At 43.6% G+C, this 21,286-nt stretch overlaps 3 protein-coding genes, 1 long non-coding RNA gene and 1 other non-coding gene across 6 annotated transcripts; 4 read left to right on the top strand and 1 right to left on the bottom strand.

Moving 5' to 3' along the window:
- Positions 1–2,475: 2,475 nt before the first annotated feature.
- Positions 2,476–3,101, top strand: LOC130134748 (uncharacterized). Its single transcript, XR_008814272.1, has 2 exons — positions 2,476–2,781; positions 2,882–3,101. It is a non-coding gene; the product is annotated as an uncharacterized LOC130134748 (long non-coding RNA).
- Positions 3,102–7,149: 4,048 nt separating this feature from the next.
- LOC115675972 (putative lipid-transfer protein DIR1) lies at positions 7,150–7,458 on the top strand. Its single transcript, XM_030598795.2, has one exon. It carries the CDS (start codon positions 7,150–7,152, stop codon positions 7,456–7,458), a length of 309 nt encoding a protein of 102 aa, XP_030454655.1.
- Positions 7,459–9,281: 1,823 nt separating this feature from the next.
- On the bottom strand, positions 9,282–10,900 carry LOC115675968 (uncharacterized protein At5g48480). The gene is made up of 2 exons (XM_030598793.2): positions 10,505–10,900; positions 9,282–9,837 (listed from the first exon to the last, which is right to left on the bottom strand). Exons 1-2 carry the CDS (start codon positions 10,768–10,770, stop codon positions 9,618–9,620), a joined length of 486 nt encoding a protein of 161 aa, XP_030454653.1. The 5' UTR covers positions 10,771–10,900; the 3' UTR covers positions 9,282–9,617.
- A 3,377-nt stretch (positions 10,901–14,277) lies between these two features.
- TRNAK-UUU (transfer RNA lysine (anticodon UUU)) lies at positions 14,278–14,350 on the top strand. Its single transcript has one exon. It is a non-coding gene; the product is annotated as a tRNA-Lys (tRNA).
- Positions 14,351–14,554: 204 nt separating this feature from the next.
- LOC115675967 (protein PEP-RELATED DEVELOPMENT ARRESTED 1, chloroplastic) lies at positions 14,555–19,511 on the top strand. 2 transcript variants are annotated; one of them, XM_030598792.2, is made up of 10 exons: positions 14,555–14,956; positions 15,895–16,050; positions 16,375–16,443; positions 16,521–16,691; positions 17,163–17,306; positions 17,530–17,679; positions 17,761–17,826; positions 18,091–18,150; positions 18,550–18,605; positions 19,052–19,511. In XM_030598792.2, exons 1-9 carry the CDS (start codon positions 14,597–14,599, stop codon positions 18,592–18,594), a joined length of 1,221 nt encoding a protein of 406 aa, XP_030454652.1. In that variant the 5' UTR covers positions 14,555–14,596; the 3' UTR covers positions 18,595–18,605; positions 19,052–19,511. The 2 variants fall into 2 exon arrangements, with proteins under 2 accessions (XP_030454652.1, XP_056158242.1); XM_056302267.1 differs by lacking the exon at positions 18,091–18,150.
- Positions 19,512–21,286: the final 1,775 nt, after the last annotated feature.

Raw genomic sequence — 21,286 nt, 5'->3', positions numbered from 1 at the left:
AATACTATTAATTACTTTAAAAAGAAAAAAGCTTTTAAGGTGGGCATATTGTCTCGTCCTTACTTACCATGTGAGATTAAGGTGTAAGGAACCAGACCCCATGTTGTCTCGATTCGAGGGTGGATTAGTCCTAATTGTGGAATCGGTAAATAACTTTGTGATCACGACTCGAGAAACCTGTGATCAGGAACTAAACCGATCGGGTCCCTATTAGAATTAGCAAGCTTCTTAATTTTGCACAAGAGCTTATTGTAGAACGTAAAAACATTTACGTATTAAAAAAATAGAGTACACACCTTTTGTGTAAAATGTAAATAAAAATTTTACACAAGTGATTTACTTTTATTGTTTTAAACAAAATTCGTGAACTCGGAACCTATCTATTTAGATTGATTCCAAGAAGGTTCCAAATCTTGTAACATGGACTCTAATGGTTCTAGGTCGGTTCATACTTCTCGGATCCAAGAGTCGAACCGGTTCTCTCCAGAACAGCTTCATAATTGAATCGACCAAACGGGTCACGGACAGAATCGGACCCAGGCTCTCACCCCTACCTACGCTCCGAGCCTCACACTTCATAAAGAAACGATCCAATTTTTACACCAAGTCCTGAGAATTACTAATCAATGCCGGTGGGTGGGAGAGAGAGAGAGAGAGAGAGAGAGAGAGAGAGAGAAGGTGAATAAAGAAAGAGAAGCAGGTACAAAAGCAGAAGGTGAGTAGCAGCATTGAGGTAGGGGCCATAAGGAATGGGGGATGTGGGAAGCATTGAAGACACAGAATGGAGGAGATGGGGGGGGGGGGGTGGTAAAAAAGAGAGCAATAAAGGTAAACTGAACCGCCACCGATAACGAAGGTTCACAGAAGCAAACACAGCGACAGGTTGGTCATTAAGTCATGAGTGATCTTCATTTCCCACACAAGATCACACATCAGATACAGAGAGAGAGAGAGAGAGAGATGCTGTTGCTGTGTGAGAGGTTGCTTTCTCTTCCTCTTTTTGATGCTGTTCCATTATTCTGATATTCCACATCAGGCCTGCGACTGGTCCCTACCCTCTGATCTTTCCCCAACTTTCTTCCTTCTTTATCAGGAGAGGAGGGGAGGGGGTCTTTGCTTTTGCCCTAGTTTGTCGCTGACGATCCTGAAGTCCTGAAGTGGACGGGGGGGTGTCTCTGTGTTGTGTTTTATGTATATTCCCATGCATCATCAAGAAAGCAACCCAAGAATAAAGCCGCTTCTCTCTCTTCCTTCCTTTCTCTCCCTTTTGAGTTGAGGCTGGTTCTCCATTTCTCGAAGCAACCCGTTCCCTTCCGGAGCACTCTTCTTCTTCTTCTTCTTTTTGATGAGTAAATGTCACTAACGTTGGTTTACATAAGTGATTTCATTAGGTACTGTCAAGGATTTGTACATGTGAGCAGCCCGGAATGCTCTTGTGAAATGACCCTTTAAATCTTTTTTGACAGGGCAGAATGCGAGCTAGATAAATGAATAAACGGTTTAGGCATGGAAATTCTTTACATTTAGAGTTTCTTAAATCGAACATGTACCGTACGCCCATCCGGCACACACGTTCTTCGTTATCTAACGACGAAGCTAACTAATAGGGCTACATTTGCTATATCACTTTAACATAGGTTGCGTTAATGAATATTCCAAAGGACATTGTTAAATAGCTGTAGACACTCGATTTTGAACTAAGGTTTGATCAAATTTGACAGAAAAAATATTACTACATCAAAAGTTCAATCGAATGGTACTACTGAATGGTACTATTGTTTGTCCAATTGTAAGGGGTCGGGAAATTTCCAAAACACTAACTCATATGGCACACAAAGTCATGCCGAAGGTTGGAATGTCAAGGAAGACTTTTTTTATTACGTCATCGAAAAAATCAAAATTGCATCAGTGTTTTAGGAAATTATTTGATAATTGCATTCAACGGATCTAATTACAAAAAATGGTACTGAAAGAGCGTCGTGGAACATTAATTCCTCTCTTAAGTAACCGAACTACCGGACCACAATATCTAATATTTTTGCAAATAACCAATGCCTCCACATGTGCACCTACTTGTCCAATTAGCCGAAGTTTCTTAAAATTGGTCAGTGGCAACTCCATTGATGTAAATTTTGTTTCAAAATCTCGAGTTTTTCAAAACTTTCAAAACCCTTTTTTCCATCCTAGCCGCTTTCTCCTACGGCAAAACCCGACCCTGGAACAAGATGGACAGAGGCGCTACAACGACTGATTAGACAGATTCCCCAAAATACAATCGATATTTCTCGTATTCTCCATCAATCCATCCTTCCAAACTCAAGCCGTTCTTCCCAAAAACAAACTCGGGATTTCGCCAAGCAACCGGTGGAGGAGACTCTACAGTGACCAACATGTCGATTGCTGAACTATTAATTGCAATCACGGATTTTAGAAGAAAGGAAAGTCTCGTGCATCTCTTTTCTTGGTCCCGGTCGACACGCCATCCTATTGAACCCACTAGTCTCATGTCCAACACATAACCCGACATCATCATCATCTCCCTCCCCATTAATGCCCTCTCTTGCCCCCCATATCCGTTTTAACCCCAGAGAGAGAGAGAGAGAGAGAGAGAGGGGAGAGCTTCGTGCTCCGTGCCATGGCGCCATGTCCATTGGGGGTCGCCCTGTTCTGTTCTCTCTCGTCGACCGAAGCGACGACGAAAGCATGGAGCGAGCAGCTATTAGCTCGGAAGACGTGATTTAAATTCGATTTGGTACGGGGCGAAGTCAGACGGGCGCTGAGGTCAACAATTTCCTTTGTGTTTTTTTTATCTCGTTGCAGTTGTCATTTATTATTGTTCAAGTGCTGCTGATCGGTCGTTGTTCTGCTGCTGCTGCTGCAGCTGCCTGCGTTTGTTACCGTGCGCACACGCTGCGGTCCTCTCGCCTTAAAGAAAAAAGCTCGAGCCCTTGCAGCGACAAGGTCAGAGGAATGACTTGTCCCCTTCTCATTTACTACAACATTCCCTTTTTCCCTTTTCCTTTATTATTATCATCACCCCTTTATTTTTGTCTGGGAAATTATAATAATGATAATGATAATAATAACTGATCCTGCTTGCATGCTCGATTGGTTTTCATCGTTGTGTTTTCTTAGTAATTTCCTTAATTTTGATGATAATGTAATCTAATGCTTACCGTTGCTGATAATGAGGAGACGTGCCGGGGGTGTCTCTGTTGAGCTCAGAGCAAAGTGCGTTTGGTTAGTTAATTTAATGAGTCGGTTAATTTAGTTGTAGGCATAGGAGGTTGTCAGCAAAAAATTTATGTACCCGAAAAGAAAGATAAGGAAAGATAGTCCTTTTAAAATTGTATGTTAATGATCCTCGAACGACGTGGCACCACCACACTTCGACAAAAAAGTCCGTCGTGGTTGGAACTACGGAAGTTTATCTTTCTCACTCCGTTAATCGTGTATGAAAAGTGCATTACCGATATATAATTAATGTTTAATATCACGAAAAATATCAAATTAAAATATTTATAATAAATTTGCTCCAAAATTAATTTTTTTCTTACCAAAAATTCTAAACTGGTATATCTATAATAAATTTACCCTCCGTTAGTTTCTGTTAAATTTTATTGTTGAATTGCTTAGTTAAATGACACGTGACAGTTGACGGATGTACCAGTCTAAGGTTTTACCCTCCATTTGTTACAGGTGTATTGGTTTGTGATTTTTTTTGTATTAATCCAATTTAACTGATGGTAGATTTGTCACATATGTATTAGTTTGGAATTTTTGGTGGTCAAAAAATTAGTTTGGGTTAAATTCATCACACGTGTACTTATTTGTGATTTTTATTGTCAAAAAATTAGTTTTGGGTAAATTTGTCACAGGTGTATCAGTTTGGAGTTTTTCATGATATTAACCCTATAATTAAATCTAGCTAAGTCGAACTCGAGCAATACTCGACCGATCTCGAGTCGATTTTCGAGTATTGAGTATTCGAGCTGGATGGAGCTCGAGCCTAGAGGAGGGGTACAGGCTCGGGCTCAGCTCGACCGAGTTCCACGGTGGGTCCCGGTACTATCGACCACTCTGATTCAAATCTTAACAAAGAAAAGGAGAAAGGATGCATAGAACGTGAAGAAGCTCCAAGGGAGAGGCCTCTTTTTGGAGCTTCGGATAGCCAAATGGGGACGTGGGTGGGGGTTATTTTCTCTTTATTCCACTTCATTTGTACACTTGTGTGCCTTTGGGGGAGATTCAGTCCTCAACCCTGACTCACCGTACAATTCAAATGTCGATTCCACCATGATCATCCCTCATATAAAGCTCAAAAGAAGCTTACAACAAAGTGTTGCAGATGAGAATATGCAGGGCTAGCCTTTTGTCCTCGCATGGAGATATCAACTTCTCATGTTTTTGTTCTTGATTGAATATGCCACCCTGCGCAAAGTATTGATTCCCTTAGCACCAACCCTGCAAAAGAAAAAACAGAAGATTCCAATTAATGCTTCTTTGTTGTCTTTTGCTGTGATCCATTAAGGCCTACTTCACTAATAAAGATTAAGGAAAGCAGGGGATGGACACGAGCACGCGAAATAAATTATAAGTGGAGCTTCTTTTCACACTTCTTTCTTTCTTTACAAGAGAATCATTTCAGGTAGGTAAATTTGGCCTGGTGAATTACTCGTCACAGAGGGATTTGGACAGGGTTGAGAGTTACCCCAGATACTATTAGAATGTTCGGTTTAACGAGTTGGTAAAACACAAATTATCCACTGGACGATCCCCTTACCGCAAGGCCATCCGATGCAAGTGGGGTTGCCTCCATCTTTTTCTCAACAATGTCTTTGTCATTTGATCCAATAGCATTGTGAAATATCAAGTGCTTGTTGAACCCTGTGAAAATGATGATGAGCAATATCAGTCAGCCATAGATCCCCAGTTACTGGATCTAATCCTCCACGAAAAGTAAGCCATCTCTCCCTTCATCTTTTCTTTTCATCCTCACGTTCTTGAGTACATATATTTGTCCAAACGTCAAGGTTTGAACAATATTCAGCTCTAAAAATGGACTAATTGCATAATATTTTAACCTAAGGTGGCGAAGTAGACATCAGCAATTTGTTCGATTAAGGGGAGGGTGCGAAATCACCAGCACGATCGATGACTTGATAAGAGATGTAACCAAGTTTTTATTATCGAGGGCCTATATCGAATAACATCGACATAATCAATTAATCTAAACCCCGAAAGAACGAAAAAGCCGGCAACCAAAATAGAATTCCAATCAAAGACGAAAGAGATATCAATTAGACAATCCAGACCATGTAACTTCGCTCTCTGATTAGCAAGCCAAACTCGTGGATTAGCTATAATTGAACAAAAGTGAGAGGATAAGCTAGCAGATCCTCCTCATGGGCCTGAACCAATGGGCTTTTTATGGGCCAATTCAGTGAAAATGTCCCGTGAAAAGCCCAGTCATTTTCTTCAAACCAGAAGTACGTGGCCCTGGCCCGAGCACCAGTAATTTCATAAAGACAACTCTTGGCTCTGATTCGCATTTTGGACTTCACCGCTACTCGAAACTATACACAAAACAAGCCCCAAAAAATAATTTTAAACCTCACATTTTAGCTAAAGAAAATATTTTCTAAACCCATGCCTACCATTGATATGGACCCACCCTTTGTTATTATAAATTGAACAGGTGTTAATTATGTGGCGGACGAGAATTTTCATATTTTGAATTTAGATCCTCTAGTCCTGCCAAATGTTAGATTCAACTGCTTAAAAGATTCAAATCGATATTTCTATCCTTCTTTAGTCCTTACACATTTAATACAAAATTATTCTCTTTTTTTTTTTGCACACTCCCAAAAGTGTAATTTAAAAATGTGTCCCACTTGCGCATGGCCGAGTTGGTGGGCGCTTTCCTTCCCTCCACAGAGGTTCTGGGTTCGAATCCCCGCTCGGTTCCGTAATTTAAGTGGGGGGCTCTGGTGGTGGGTTGCTGGGCTAGTCTTCCCCGAGGTATAGACGCTCCGATTACCTATGCGGGCTCGTCCCCGGGGAATGGTGGCGGATCCTCGGTTACCAAAAAAAAAAAGTGTACGTTATTCTCCGGCGGAATCGAAAAGACATGGTAGCTTTTACTTGCTAAAAAAGCATCTAGTGCTAGTAAAGTATTGATCACCCGTAACAAAATGTTCAGTTTAAAAATTGCAGATTTTGCTGCACATCACTGCCTACTAGGCGAGCCCGTCACCCCACCCCAACCCAACTCCAATGTGAGTGGGAAGCTTAAGACCTGCGAAACACCTAAGCTTATGCCCGTCTTTCATGGATTTTTCCCAAGATCGAGGATAAAACGGGTTATGCTTCCAACCCTTCTTTTGGATCATAATTGGCGTTCAATACGCCAGACACAAGTATATTTTTTTGGGTTCTGCGACAAGTAACCAAATGCATCTGCAGATGTATGCAGTGAGATTCTACCGCTAACTTTGCAGACTAAAAAGATGAGTAAGCATCGTATTGTCCGAATAAAGTTGACTATTGTCTAATATAACGGATCATCAGCTATTCTTGAGCTTCAAGATTGTCACTACCACATAACACTTGCAGTCCACTGGCCCATTGCATGTGGAGCAAATCAATGTGTTCAAACTTTCACGAACAGTACTCAAGAAATCAGATGGATGTACGCGCGAAGGTCTGTAATCATGTTAGGGCAACGATCTCCATCATCCAGAACAGACGCGACAAAAGAAGCCAATAAACTGAGAACCACCAACTATATTTTCATAAGCCGACGTTACCAACCTAACGAGACAAACCCGGGAATCCGAACACATATGATCGGCCTCATCGAACCTTCAAGAATCACCGTCATCGCCTCTTTTGATGAGTCGCGTTTTCCCGACAAACAAGCCCCACCAGAGCAGTTGGCCATGGAAGCCTCATAGGAACGAACCAAAGCTTGGAATTACTCGCCCCCCGTGAACTCCGAATGCCTCCAAATTCCTCCTTCACGGGTCGTCCTTCTTTACGTCTGCGTCACAATAATGCACCCACCTTTTGCTCTCTATATAACCACATTGCAGACACATTTCTCCAACCACAAGTTCCACGAGCACCCTGCAAAACCACTCCTAAAAGATGGCCCCGGGTAAGTTGATGGTGGTGTTGGCGGTTGTAGTGTTTGTGGCCGTCGCATTGGCGGGAGGTTCGGAGGCGATAACGCTGTGCAAGATGAGCGATGATCAGCTGATGGCTTGCAAGCCAGCAGTGACGAACCCGAACCCAGCAGAGCCGACGACAGAGTGCTGCACGGGGCTCTCGGCGGCGGACCTGAGCTGCCTCTGCTCGTACAAGAACTCGGCCGTGTTGCCGGCTCTGGGGATCGATCCTAATCTCGCCATGGGGTTGCCTGCTAAGTGTGGTCTTACTCCTCCCGCCAACTGCTAAAGTACGAACTCTTTTCGTCACGCAAATGGCTACGATTGACTTGTTTTTCTTTGACGTGATTATACGCAAATAAATAAGAACACGACATGGCAAAGCAGTAACACGCGTGACGTCTCGTATAGGTTTTTAAAAGGCTTTTTTTTAAAGAAAGAGTATGATAAGCGAGGCCTTTCAATAGTCATTTGGGCTTTTAAAACGTAAAGCAGTAACACTCAGCCTATAAAGAGTTTTGGGTCTCGTGTTATCTAGGCCCAGGTATTAAAATCAGGAGCAGACCTTTTGAAATTGAATTTGGAACGTGAGATCCTCATGCTAGTGTCGGGTATCTTGCTTCCATGGCCTTGATAGATGGATGCATGGGCAATTCGACGTACTCTTTAAGCTTCGGCGCACGCAGGGACGATTGTAACCCATTTTTGCTACTTTGCAGGTTACGCAGGGGAGCCTCCATGAGTTAAATCTCAAAGACTGGTTGTAGAAAGTTCGCTCGTGTGGCTCGTCATTTTTCGACTCTGTTAGTGGACGCTTCCACTTTTATCTGTAGTCTAATTGTCTGCGTGCTCGCAAAGTGCTTGTTCTGATTGTCAGAAACTTGATCCCATTTTCATATTGTGCTTCCGCAGTTCTCATTGACCGACAGCGTTCGGTTCTCGAGTCAATGGAAACTTTGTTAAGAATGTATGTACATCCTAAGAAGACGACCCGTTTAGTGCTCTAGACACGCCGAAGCGCAAATGAATGAATAGCCGAACATGAAATGACGAAGCCATGGGAAACACGCCCTGAATTTTGAGCTCTTGATGAAATACGACTCGTCGTCCCCATGCTATGGGGACAATGTTTAGGGAGCTTATTACCCACACACGACTTTCCCCTGCAAATTGCGTGACCTGAAAGATCGATCGTCAAAAGGGGGAGGCAGAGCCTGGGGCGCGAGAGGGAGGCGGCATCACGAGGCTCCCGCCTCTCCCACGGAAGGGGGCCATATTATTGGGTCTTTCTCCTCGCATTGAAGTACGACGTTCGCCTTTTGACCCAAGACAAGCACTCTCCGTCCGAGGTCGTTTCGGGAACCCCCGCGGGCCCCACACATTCGTCCCAATCCATCCAAACCCTATCCCATGCTCCAGTACAAAAAGATTTTACCGAATCTTCGCAACCTTCTGATAAGGCGACGCGTGTCGACTACCGTACCGTATAAGTTCGGCGTACGCTTGCTACGTACCTTTTCAACCCGCCATCTCCTACAGTGGGGGGGTGGTGGTCCAGGCGAGTCTTCCCCCTCGCTGCAACCTTTTCACCCGAGTACACTGCCCGAGGCTTCCCACAGAGAGAGAAGCATCGAACCCCATTAAATATTTTCCCCCCCACCACCGCCACCACTAAAGGTGGTGTCCTAACCGCTTCTTATTACCATCGCCCCCCGCGATAGAATCAAACTTTATACATGTAAAGCGATCATAAAAATCGAACATCGAGGCACTCGCAATGAAACCTAAATAAAAAAAAGTCCATTCGAGCCCCCCCTCTTATCCGTAGAAACGTCCTCCACAAATACCCTTCTATCCAAAGTTGCATCATTCTTACTTAGCCCTCCTCTCTCTTTGAACATTTATTGCAGCCCTCCCACTACCAACGATAAAGCCCTACCCCTCCTCCACTAAGATGCACAAACGTCAACACGTAACGGGCTGATATCGACGACAAGAGAATGCATTCTTGTAGGTAGTAATTAAAAATCAGCAAAAGAAACCGTGCTCATCCCGGTCAATAAAACCGGCAGACGTAAGTTACTAAAGGGTGCAGAGAGAGAGAGAAGCGGATTTTCAAAATGAGCAGCAGGTAAAAATACCATGATGACCGTATCAACATATTCATTGCCCCCCTATTCATGACACCTAACCCCCCCTAATTCCTACCACCCTAGAGAAAGAAGCCTCTTTGTTCCCGGAAAAGAGAAGGGTCCCCACACACCCCCAACCAAAGACGATGGTTAGACGGAAAAGCAACCAACACATGAAACGGAGACGGCGACGCATATTAATACTGATAAAAAAAAGAGTAGAGCCTAGCACTGAGTGACTGAGTCCTTCATTATCCAAAGACGTTAAAACGACAAAACTTAACTACTGCTGCTCCGCCTCCTCTCCCCTCCTTCTTCATTCGGCCTCGGCGCACTTTTTGGCTGGGGAGCAGATGAGCCAGGTGAAGCCGTACGGGTCCTTGACCTCCCCGACGCGACCGCCACCGCAGCACGCATCCGCCTCGTCGGCTAGATCGCCCTCCGCCACAGCTCCGGCGGCCACAGCCTTCGCGACGGCGGCTTCCACGTCCTCGGTCTCCAGGCAGAGCACGCACCCGGCGCCAGCGTTCTTCACACTGCAAATAAGAAGATAATAATAATAATAATAATAATATATGCAAATTATTTCCAAGGACAAAAAAAGTCGGGACAAAAAAAAAAGTTCTCCAGCACAAGAGGAGGACAAGCGCAGAAGCCGGGACGAGGGTTTTATGGGACCACATTTACCCTAGAGGAGATAACGCACACGAAAAAGACTGTTGACAAAAATGTGGATCGGCGACCGAACGCTAAAGACACCAAAACGAGTGGGACCCATCAAACCATTTCCGTTCCAGATTTAGGCGTATATACACAATGACACCAGTGAGCACGGCATAAGAAAGCCCAAGGCTGAGCGAAATGTCATGTCCGTGAGTGTTCAACGGAAAACACGTACAGCAGAGAGGCTCAAGCATTAGGCCAACACAAGACGGAACTAAAGCGAGGGACATATTCCGGTATAAAATAAGGAGAAACTCAAGGTCCAACAGGTTCTCTAACTAACCGAAACGTCCTGACACAGAAGCAACTAGATGATGAACAAGATAGAACACGTGACTCCAAATAATCAGCCGAAGAAAAATAGCGAAGAAGCCGAAAAAGTCTCGGGAACAACATGGAGGTAGTGCAGGTTCTTCGAAGCACGATCTAGGGAAACAGGAGTACTCAAGCTATGCTCTCTGCAGTGAGAATAAGGCTTACGGAGCAGCTGAATCGTCCGTACAGTCCGAGACGAGGATGGTGGTGCCGGCGAGCGCGAGCTGGGCGGAGAGGACGAGTGGGAGCTCCTGCTCGGCCTTGCGCTTGGGGTAGAAGGTGCGGCCGAGCTCCTCGGCACCGAACGCGGACTTGTAGAACTCGATGGCGTCGCCGGCCTTGGGGGCCTCCACCGCCAGCCGCGGCTTCACCGCCGTGAACACGACGGCTTTCTTGGCCGCTCCGCCGTTCAGGACCTCCTGCTGCGCCATCGGAGAGGGGAACGAGGGTTCCGAGAACAGGGACGAAGAGGAAAACCGGAAAAACCCTAGGAGAGAGAAAGAAAGCTAAGGAGTTAGAGAGAGAGAGAAACAGAGGCGAATGGATAAATGCAGTTGGCGAGAGTCCACAGTGATGGTATTTATAGAAGCGCGGGGAAGCTGAACCGTTTGGTGCCTTTTCCGGTGCGAGGGGCAAAATGGGGAACGTGACGTTGAAATATTCTGGGGATGACCCTGGTGTTTTCGCTTAATTACAGAAATGTCCCAGCTTTTCTCGGTAATCGCGTGTCGTGGCTCATGAGAAACGTGCTGTCCGCGTTAGCAGGATTTTACACAAAATAATCAGTTGTAATTACCGACCAATGGGTGCTTAATCAGTGATATGTGTCCTTTATTTTTAGAAACGAGCATAAGGAAATACTGCATAAATGGGTCGACATCGTATTAGGCTCTAATTTACCCACTGAAACAGATAACTTCCAGAATTTATAACTAAGGCGGTCCGTAATTCAGAGGGTGGATAATCTTGTAATTAGATACATCGTGGCACTCCCTTTCTACCATGGCGCCATGGTTTTTTTTTTTTGTCTATCCTACTACCATAACTCTCAGCTCATTTTCAAATTTTTGTCATGCCTCTTTGCAAAGAACGTAGGAGTCGAAATCCCATTTGAAACTAAATGTCCCCATCCATAGATCCTCCAGAGAAGATGGAGAATCGAACTCCCCATCTTTCCATTTCCAACTATAAAAAGTGGCCACTGGAGCAGACCCAGTGGTTCCATGGTGCCATGGTTGGCTTCGCAGGTATTTGCTTCCTACGGTGAGTGTACTGTGATTAAGAATAAGTGGCAATGATTGAGATTTGAGTAGCTACTTTCTCTAGAGACAAAATTTTTTTTCTAGAGAACTTCGGTCCGTTTCACTTCGAGAACATTCCTTAGTGTCTCGTTGTGGTGTGATGGGTTCCAAATACGTCGTGGGTCTTACCCTCTCCAGTGCTCCTTTTCTTCATAAAATTTTTATAACCATCAAAGCATTCGAGTGAATTTTCAATGATTACGCGCTTAAGTCTCTATAACGTTGGAGATTGCGTTTAAGTTCCAACAATTAGGCCACCACACTAGAAGATTTCCGTTGGTGAAACGAGAAACCTTTAATTCATTAGCCATTGTGATTTTTTTTTCTATTAAACCTCCAACGTTTTCACTGCATGGATTAGTATTCACGATATAAGCATCATTGCTCCCAAACCTTTTCAAATTGTTCTCTAGGGAAAAACTCATTCCCCGATAGACATACTCCAAATGAATTCAATCAATGCGGAAAAACGTACCCAATGATCATCAACTTGTATCACCAATCGTACATGCATATTACATAACAAATATATCCGGAATTATCACAGATTAAATACCATTTTGCGCTTGAGAGTAGGGCTGTCAATAAAGCCCGGCCCGCCCCGGACCGACCCAGTCCAGCCCCGAAATTTAGGGCTTCTTCGGGGCGAGCCTCCTCTGGGTCGAGAATAGTTTTAAATTTTGAATATTATCTTTATTTCGGGCTGGGTCGGTCCGGGCCAGGCTTTTTTGACAGCCAGCCCGTGACTTAAAAAACCCTAGCGCATCCTCCTCCTCCTCCTCTTCTCTTCCCTCTTCTTCTTCTCTTCGCCTCTTCTTCTTCCTCCTCCTCCTCCTTCACCAGACCATCGCAGCCTCTCTCTCTCTCTCTCTCTCTCTCTCTCTCTCTCTCTCTCTCTCTCTCTCTCTCTCTCTCTCTCTCTCTCACCATGGCGGAGTAGACCGAGTCAGAGGAGGACCGGTGCGGCTTTATGGCCAGGGCGTCGGCTGGAGCTGCTGCTCATCGAGCTACGACCGATCGAAGAACACGCACGCATCTTTCTGCGCAACTCGAGCCAGATGAGAGAGAGACAGAGAGAGAGATTACCTTAGATGTGGAGGCGGAGGAGCTGCAGACCAGCAAGCTGGAGTCGTCGAGCCCGTCGGCGGTGCCGGAGGAGGAGGCGGTCCCGGCGCTCCACGAGAGCGGGGTCGTGGGGCTGTTCCTCACCGAGTCGCCGCACCTCTTCGCCGGCGACACGGCATCGCACCAGAATGAGGACCCTTCGATCGCGGCTGCCGGATCCCCAACCCCGGCAGCGGCAGGAGGGACGCCGCCGCCGAGGAGGGGGGAGCGGATGCGGCGTGGTGGTGGTGGGGATCCCGCCTGAGGCGCATCAGGAGCTCGGCCACCATCCTGTCCTCCGCCATCGGCGTCCTCACCCACCCGTCCTTCGCGCCATTGCCGCCGGCGGCCGAGAACCCAATTTACCCACCTCCTCCTCGCTCGGGGAGGCGCCACCTCCAAGACCGCCGTCCTCTCCCTCCGGCGACTCCCCACCTCCTCCTTCTCCCCAACCGCAAACCTCGAAACCCGAACCGACCCGGATTTTCGCTTCGGGTTCTATGCGTTTTGGGTCGGGTCAGGTCAGAGAAAGCATGCGCCCCTCGTGATTCAGGTCGGGTCGGGTATCATAGAAACCCGACCCGACCCGACCTATTGATACCCTTACTTGAGAGTGTCCTTCAATCGTCTTTTGTACCCACTTGCGTTCCGAAAGAAAGACAGATAAGACGTTACTTTCGAAGATGTGTGTTGTTATGCATATAAAAATCACTTTAGTTTTTTCCAAAGGGTGCCTACTATTTATAGTAAGAGGCAAATAACCACATTGTGGACATTTGTAGTTCATGGGCCAGGTTTGGCCCACCATAGGCGGTCCACCCATTATGCCTTCCAGTTCAATTGAAGCTTGGATTTTCTTTTGTGCAATCGAAATTCTTGAAGTGTGTATACATATCGAGTTGGTCCTTTTGTTAAAATTAAAACGGAAATGTCGACGTGAAGTGACACATTCGCACCACGTCAACACTGAGCAGACAAATATCTACTTACATGGAATTTTCATGTGTTGATTGGAGACAATATTGTAATCTTTTTAGACAAAACCAAACCCTAAGAGAGAGAGAGAGAGAGAGAGAGAGAGAGAGAGAGAGAGAGAGAGGCATGAAGAGATTGCAGGGGGTTGGTTCCGCCCACACACAGATGAGGGCCGCCAAGCCCTGGCTAGCCTTTGTCAAGTTAGGCAACCTTACACGATGGTTGATGGGGATTGCAATTTTGATAGAAAGACCAAATAACAAAAAAACATACTTATAGTTAGGAACCCAATTATATAAAAAAAAAAAAGAGTTCACGAATCAGGTTGAAATAATTGAAAAAGTCAAAAAATCTTGAATTTTAATTCAATGTACAACGTGATTCTTAAATTTTTAATTTGTCTAATATAGTCCCTAATTCAAACATTTAGCAGAAGTTTAGGGAGTACATTAAACGAATTAAAATTTTAGGGATCATTTGTATAATTATTTATTGGTAAAAAGTCTATGAAAAAAATTATAATATATATTTTAAAAGTATAGTTGAAACGATAAGAAAGCCGTCTTAGCTCAGCTGGTAGAGCGCATGGCTTTTAACCATGTGGTCGTGGGTTCGATTCCCACAGACGGCGCGACCGTCTCCCGATTATCTTTTTCCTTTTCAAGAAAATACTTTTTGATTATCTGATTTTTTTTTCCCGATTATCTTTTTCTTTTTCAAGAAAATACTTTTTGATTATCTGATTTTTTTTCCCGATTATCTTTTTCTTTTTCAAGAAAATACTTTTCATTATTTGATTTTTTTCCTTTTCGCACGCTCGAAAAGCAGCCCCCAAAACCCCCCCTTACCTTTCCATATCGACAAGCTCCAAAGAAAAATGGCGCTACTGAGCGCGCTCCTCCTTCCCACCTCGCTTCACCCTTCTCCCTCCCCGAAGCCAACCACTCCTCTCCCTCCTCGTCTCTCCTCACTTCATCCGCAACCGCAGCTTCCTCTCCCCCGCCGCCGCCGCCGCCGCCGCCTTCTTCTCAACCGGCCGGCCGAGAAGGGCCGGCTCCGGTGCACGTCCGGTGGCTCCTACGAGGTCGGGGGGGCGTACCCGGATGAGGAGCTCGACCGGCGAGACCGATCGGGGACGACCCAGCAAGCGAGTCAGAAGGTGGACAGCGCCCAGTACGAGGCCCTCCTCAAAGGGGGCGAGCAAGTCACCTCCGTCCTCCAAGAAATGATCACCCTCGTAAGTTCGGTCTCGATGCACCGGGCGAATCGCGGTGCGTTTTGGCTGGTTGAGGCTTTTGCTCGAACGAATAGACGATGTACTGATGTTGGTCTGTTTTAGTCTGTTTGTTTTTCTCTCTTTTTTATGATACAATTTTGCACGCGGCTCGGTTATTGGAGGTGTTTTCTAGCTTTTCGATAATGAAGTTGAAGGGTCCTCGCATCGCCCTTTCTTCATTGGTTTCCTTGCGTCTGAAATTTGCTGCAGACAGCTTGTTATGATAGAACAGGAACAAAGCTCGCTAACCAATTAGTGAGTAGATGATAAGCTAGTGACATTGCTCCTGTATTACATACTCAATCACCAAGCCTGTACCTGGTTGCGAGAATTCACTTCTATAATTCATCCGAATGCTTTATGGTTATGCAGATTAAGAACCCAATTTCTGGTTGGGGTGTTTGGGGATGGTGGGAAGAGAAGTGAGATAAGAGAGTTTGCTTGAATTTTTTATTTGAACCAAAAGCATGTTCTTATATTTCACTTGAAAACTTTGTCGAGCATTTGGCGGCGAGAGCAGCTGCACCAATTGTGGGCTTGTGGGTCTGTCTGCCAATGCAAGTCTTATTGTTCCTTTTCATTTTGTTCTTCCTTTTGCAGATTTTGTTGGTAATATGTATCTTCTCCAACTTTTAGTATTTCTGGGTGATACTCTTTTTTCTTCTCATGGTCACTTGTGGAACAAAACGGCCTGCTGGGGACAGCTGCCCTCAGTTCCCGGTGTTTGATAACATTTTTGTGTTATTCTCAGCATAGATTGCACCTCAAAGGTTCATGTACAATTTCTTGTGCTATGTCCCAATCCAACAATTGCGGCTCTTTTATATTTGAATATTGTGCTAATTAAAGATTAGGGTGCTTGCTTAAACCTGGTCTCTGATGTCTGCTGGTGGGTGCAGTTGGAAGGTATGAAGATGGATGAAGCATCTGAGAAGGTTGCTGTAGAATTGGCTGCACAAGGAGTCATTGGAAAAAGAGTCGATGAGATGGAACCAGGGTTTATGATGGCCTTGGACTACATGATCCAACTTGCTGAAAAGGACCAGGATGATGAGGTACTACTTGAGCATCTGAGCATCGGAATGATACGCATTTAACTGTGTCGAGATACATCTTCTGCTGTTTTCTGCATCGTGTATTCGTGTGCCAAATATTGTTTAATTGTTAGAGTTGCCTAGTCCTAGTTGTTTATTAGTCCACTATGTGAGGAGCCTTCCATTTATATCAACCACATTAAGGGAGAATTTATGGTCTCTTACTGGCATTTCTCCCCTTTTAATGGTTCTGATGATGGCACGATCTCTTATAGCCTGTAATAGTACTATGGAATCAACTATCTAGCAGCAACCTTTTGACTGATTCTAATTGCTTTTCTACAGCGTAAGTCTCTATTAGAGGTGATCAAGGAGACTGTGCTAGCTCATCTAACAAAGAAATGCCCCCCACATGTAAGGATGTTCCTTAACTCGAGAGTATTTGTTGTTCTGCAAATGTCAAAGCCTGATATTTCTGCTTTTCTCTCTAGGTTCAAGTGATTGGCTTGCTTTGTAGAACACCGCAGAAGGAAAGCAGACACGAACTTTTGCGCAGGGTGGCTGCTGGTGGCGGGGCGTTTAAAGGTGAAGATGGCACCAAAGTTCATATTCCCGGGGCAAACCTAAATGATATTGCAAATCAGGCTGATGATTTGCTGGAGGTAAATAGCAGAAGGAGACAAAGCCTTCTTAACTTTTTTTAATTTTGAAGGATTATGTATGCAAGGTCATATTCCCGGGGCAAACATAGTCCATGGAAGGATTGTGTCTAACGTTTCTCTCAGCTTATCTTTAATACAATATCCGTTACACAATGCCCTGCATACATAATCTTTCCATGGACACTTAAGGTGACCAAGAAATACTTTTTTATCTTCTTTTAATGCATTTGGAACACTTCATTCCAATTAATGCTGGGTCAGTGGTAGATATCATGTTGTATTGCTGGTAAGGCAGAAGGCACAAAGCCAAGACTTTCTTTCGGAATTTATAATACTTGCATCAGATTTGCATGGAACTTGTCGTCTTGCTATGCCTCGAGATCATTCTTGTACAACTACTTTAGGTGAATATGCTTTGCGTACTGTTATCTCGTGCCTATTCATGAATGACTTCTCCGCCAATATTCACAGACAATGGAAACTCGGGATGTTGTTCCTGACAGAAAATTACTTGCAAGGCTGGTGTTGATAAGAGAAGAGGCAAGGAATATGATGGGTGGAGGAATACTGGATGAAAGAAATGATCGTGGCTTTAGTACTCTCCCTGAATCAGAGGTCTGTTAATTGATACACTTAATGTTATTGTAAAGTACGTCATGACCACTCTCTCTGCTTATATAAAGTTTTATTTGATTTTTTGTTTGGTCAGAAAAAAGTTATAGTTGATTTTCTGCTACTTTTTTTTGCTTTTGTACTTCTATCATGTAACCGCTCTTGTTTTTCTTGTCCCACATGGTGGCTCTGGCAATTGGCATGGCGCTCGATTACTTCTTTGCAGGTGAACTTCTTAACCAAGATTGTAGCATTGAAACCAGGAAAAACTGTACAGGAGATGATAAAGAATGTAATGGAAGGAAAAGATGATGGTGCAGATAATAGTCTAGAAGAAAATAGCAGTGAAAAACCTTCAGGTGGCATCGCCGGAAGGGTGAGGTTCACTCTTCTTATTTTAAAGAGGAAAGTTTGGCTGCTAACATCTGGTTCTAAAGTATAAATTCTGATATCCCAGGCAAGTCTTTCTGGACGCAGACCACTTCCTGTACGGCCTGGCATGTTTCTAGAGACTGTCACTAAGGTACAAGTTAATTCTTGAGTACTTGGTCATCATATTAGAAAGCAAATTAAGTCGAGCTTACTATAATTTTAGAAAGACTGGTGGGCTAGACAAGCTTGAGAAACATCTCTTTATTTACTGATATAATTTTATGAAAATTTCTCAAAAGCTTGAGGGAAGGCACCGAAGACGCTAAGCTTGTCGCAGAAGCATCTTCACAAAGCTAGACTATACTGGGATCAATGTCAATTCTGTCACTGACCTGAGCGTTTCCTTTAATTTCAGGTGTTAGGTGGTATATATTCCGGCAATGTGTCTGGCATCACAGCCCAGCACTTAGAATGGGTAATATTTTAGTGTATTGATATCCTTTTTCACTGGTCAGAAAGAAAAGAAATCCGCGCCCCCCCCCTCTCTCTCTCTCTCTCTCTCTCTCTCTCAATTGTGATGGATTCTCAGAATTTGCTTTTATTGCTTGATCAACTTAATGGACCTTTTTAACTCTTACATCTTTTTTTCTTGGAAAATTTTGTAAAGCTTGTGTCAGTTCAATCCCTCGTGTGTTCTCAAAACCCAACCAGTATGAGTAGAAATAATAAATTAGCACCGCTTATTGGAGTGTGGTCACACTCTGAGTGGCCATAATTTTACTTAAGATTCATTTCCTGATTTGGCTTTTGAAATAACTTTTCTCGTTTTTGTGTACTTCCTGCTAATGCCAGTTGCCTCTTTTCTCTCATCTAGGTTCATCAGAAGACACTTCAAGTTCTTCAGGAAATAGCATTTTAGAGAGCCTCAAGGTATGTAGCTGATTTTCTGTTTCAATAATTTTTGTTCATCTCAATTCTCAATATAGTCTGAATCGTGTAGAAGTATTAGTAGCGCCATCGTATGTTGTGTTAATGATTCCAGGTTGAGTGCCGTTTTGTAGCTTATTCGATCTTTACTCATGACATGTATACTTGGCCATGAAATGTTGTCCCTAATGGGGCAGAAATACTCGATTACACCTTTTCCTTACCTTTTTTACTAATAAGAAGGACATGAATTGCTGCTTCTAGCTGGGCAGAGTACTGACTACTCAGTGATAGCTTTTCACGTCTTGTCTTGTCATAACGAGTGCCAGAAATCTCTATCCCGTTGCTCATAATATAACTGCACCAGTTCTCATGAAGTACTGTCCATGTGCTAGCATGTTTCTTAGACTCTTGCGTTCTTGCTTTGATTTATATCTTATAAATTGCAGCACGATGACTTAATTAACTGGCCTAATTGGCTCGAGTTTTGGAAGAACCGCTGCTTTCCGGGTCGAAGAGCAATGAACAAGTCAAGAACATGGCATTGGAACTGTAACATGTCAAATCAGAAGAAGCGGTTTAAACTCACAACTTGCTGTGGCGCTCATCTGTTTCCCCCAAGCTTTATATGTTCATAGCCACAGATGTCATCGATTCTTGAAGCGCCCTGTGCCGGTATAATCAGATAGTTACCCTTGACTGGTTTGTCCTTCCAAATAAAGTTTCTTGCTAGTGCTTTCAAGCCAAGTTTGTTTCCACCATATGTCAATGGTTGCGCTTAAAACACGGAAATCATCTTCTTTCTTTTCTCTCATGTTCATTCCGCTTGACATCACATCACACGAGTTCTGTACTGGTGGTGTTGCTAAGCAGTTTCTACTACGACGAATTCATCCAATTTTTGTTGTATAGTGATTTGGTACTACAAGTGGCAAATTTCGGGTTTGGTTCGACTGTGGTTAATAACTTGAATGATCACAACGTTCTAGGAATTCCCCGAACCGGTTCAAGAAAGTTTGTGGGTGAATTTCTTAGAGTGAAAGGAAGAGAAAGATGTCGGTAGAAATCTGGATTGAAACTGACTTAAGGCGGAGGGCATTTGCTTTTGTCTCTTTGGTGTTGTCAAAAAGTTGTTCGCAGGTTGTTTCCGAGGATATACGGCAAAGGGTCTGAAATCGACTCCTGAACATTTTTTCCAAGTCAAGTTGACTTCGCCATCGCCGGCGGTGCAGACGACGCCATTTTGTCTTTTCAACTGCAATGGGCCTTGTGCTTGAAATTGAAACTACTATCTGATTAATGAAGGCGCGTTCCTGAGATTATAATAAGACCCCGGATTTGGACATTGATTCCATAACTAGAAGCTTCTAATAGATTAGTTAGAACTAAAACGTCGTTTTATTGGCCCCGTATAAAAATATGCTAGTTAAATTAGAAAGTCTTGCGATGTACGTTTTAGGTTCAACGTCCTTATCACAATTGCCGTGCCTAAATACCAATATTAATATGTTTAAAAAAACATATATCAAATACATGTAAGGAACTTCCATATCTATATCTAGATCTAGTTTGGGAGAATAAAACCCCCATATCTAAACCTAAATCTAAATCGGGATAAGAGAGTGGCTTAATCTTGGAGAGATTGTGGAGCCATGTCATGAATATTCTCTTCGATGGCTGTTGATTGGCCGAACTAGTCTCCACATTTACTTAAGATCAGCTGCAGAAATTTATTCACACACACAAACTCTCAAAACAAATCGGGAGAGAAAAGAAAAGACAATCAAACCAAAGAAAAGAAAAACCAAAAACTTAGTAGGCTCTGAAGATGAGAGCCTACAGGAGAGCTTCAAAAGAGGGAAGAGTTTTTGGGAGATGAGGGGGCTTACCGACAGAGAGAGAGAGAGAGAAGAATGAAACCCTAGCTCACTTGGACTTGCTTTGTTTAGATGGCAAAATATCACTTGGGTCATTCATTTTTTGTTCTTTTTTTAATTGGATGACAAGTGTCGGGGAAGAATAGGGAGTGTAAGCGAATATCTCGTCAATGAAGCGTGAAAACATGTTTATAAGTCTTTCCCTATGTCCGTAAACGACTAATAATCATTACTTAAACATCAAAGAAGCTTAGATGAGAGAACATGCTCTTGTATCGCTTTTTGTTTAAGAAGAAACCTCAAAAACGACGGGACGTAATTAATTGTGACATGTTCACTAAAAAGAAACCCTTTTAAGTGCAAATGCTAAGCTCAAATTCATTAGATTCACAATATAGAGCGAAATTGTGTATCTCTCTTGAAATCTTAGACCTCCAAGAAAAATATAACAAAAACAAAAAGGAAAAAAGAAACAGAAAAAGGGAATGGCATTTGCAAATTCTTAGACATGAAAGATAAATTTTACGGTTCTCCAATAATTTAAGCTTTTAAAGCAAACAAGAAAGCACCGAATTTTAACACGATATTAAAGTTAAGAGATCTCTAGCCGGATATTCGACTCGTTTTGTAACTGATATGCTCGAAAAACACCCCTTTCATGCTGGAGATAATTATTAGTCTATCAAAGATAATTAAGAATGCACTAATCTATTCATGCCTCAACTGCTAAGAGGGCTGGCTATTGGAGCCCGAGTTTTAATTAAAGCATAAGTAAATAGGAGCACAACCTCGAGCACAAAAAGTTGG

Source organism: Syzygium oleosum, unplaced genomic scaffold, assembly GCF_021117445.2.
Source record: "Syzygium oleosum isolate NSW1041296 unplaced genomic scaffold, Sole_v2.1 Sole_v2.01, whole genome shotgun sequence".
Classification (NCBI taxonomy): Eukaryota; Viridiplantae; Streptophyta; class Magnoliopsida; order Myrtales; family Myrtaceae; genus Syzygium; species Syzygium oleosum.
Note: the sequence above shows the minus strand (reverse complement) of the source record. Positions and strands in the feature narration are given on the sequence as shown.

Excerpts from the sequence above, each read along its gene's own strand:
- LOC115675972 (XM_030598795.2), top strand. The coding sequence starts at position 7,150 with ATGGCCCCGGGTAAGTTGATGGTGGTGTTGGCGGTTGTAGTGTTTGTG.
- LOC115675968 (XM_030598793.2), bottom strand. The coding sequence starts at position 10,770 with ATGGCGCAGCAGGAGGTCCTGAACGGCGGAGCGGCCAAGAAAGCCGTC. Across the intron at positions 9,838-10,504 it reads ACGGACGATTCAGCTGCTCC|TGTGAAGAACGCTGGCGCCG; the intron begins GTAAGCCTTATT and ends TCTTATTTGCAG.
- LOC115675967 (XM_030598792.2), top strand. The coding sequence starts at position 14,597 with ATGGCGCTACTGAGCGCGCTCCTCCTTCCCACCTCGCTTCACCCTTCT. Across the intron at positions 16,444-16,520 it reads CAAAGAAATGCCCCCCACAT|GTTCAAGTGATTGGCTTGCT; the intron begins GTAAGGATGTTC and ends TTTTCTCTCTAG. Across the intron at positions 17,827-18,090 it reads TTCTAGAGACTGTCACTAAG|GTGTTAGGTGGTATATATTC; the intron begins GTACAAGTTAAT and ends CTTTAATTTCAG.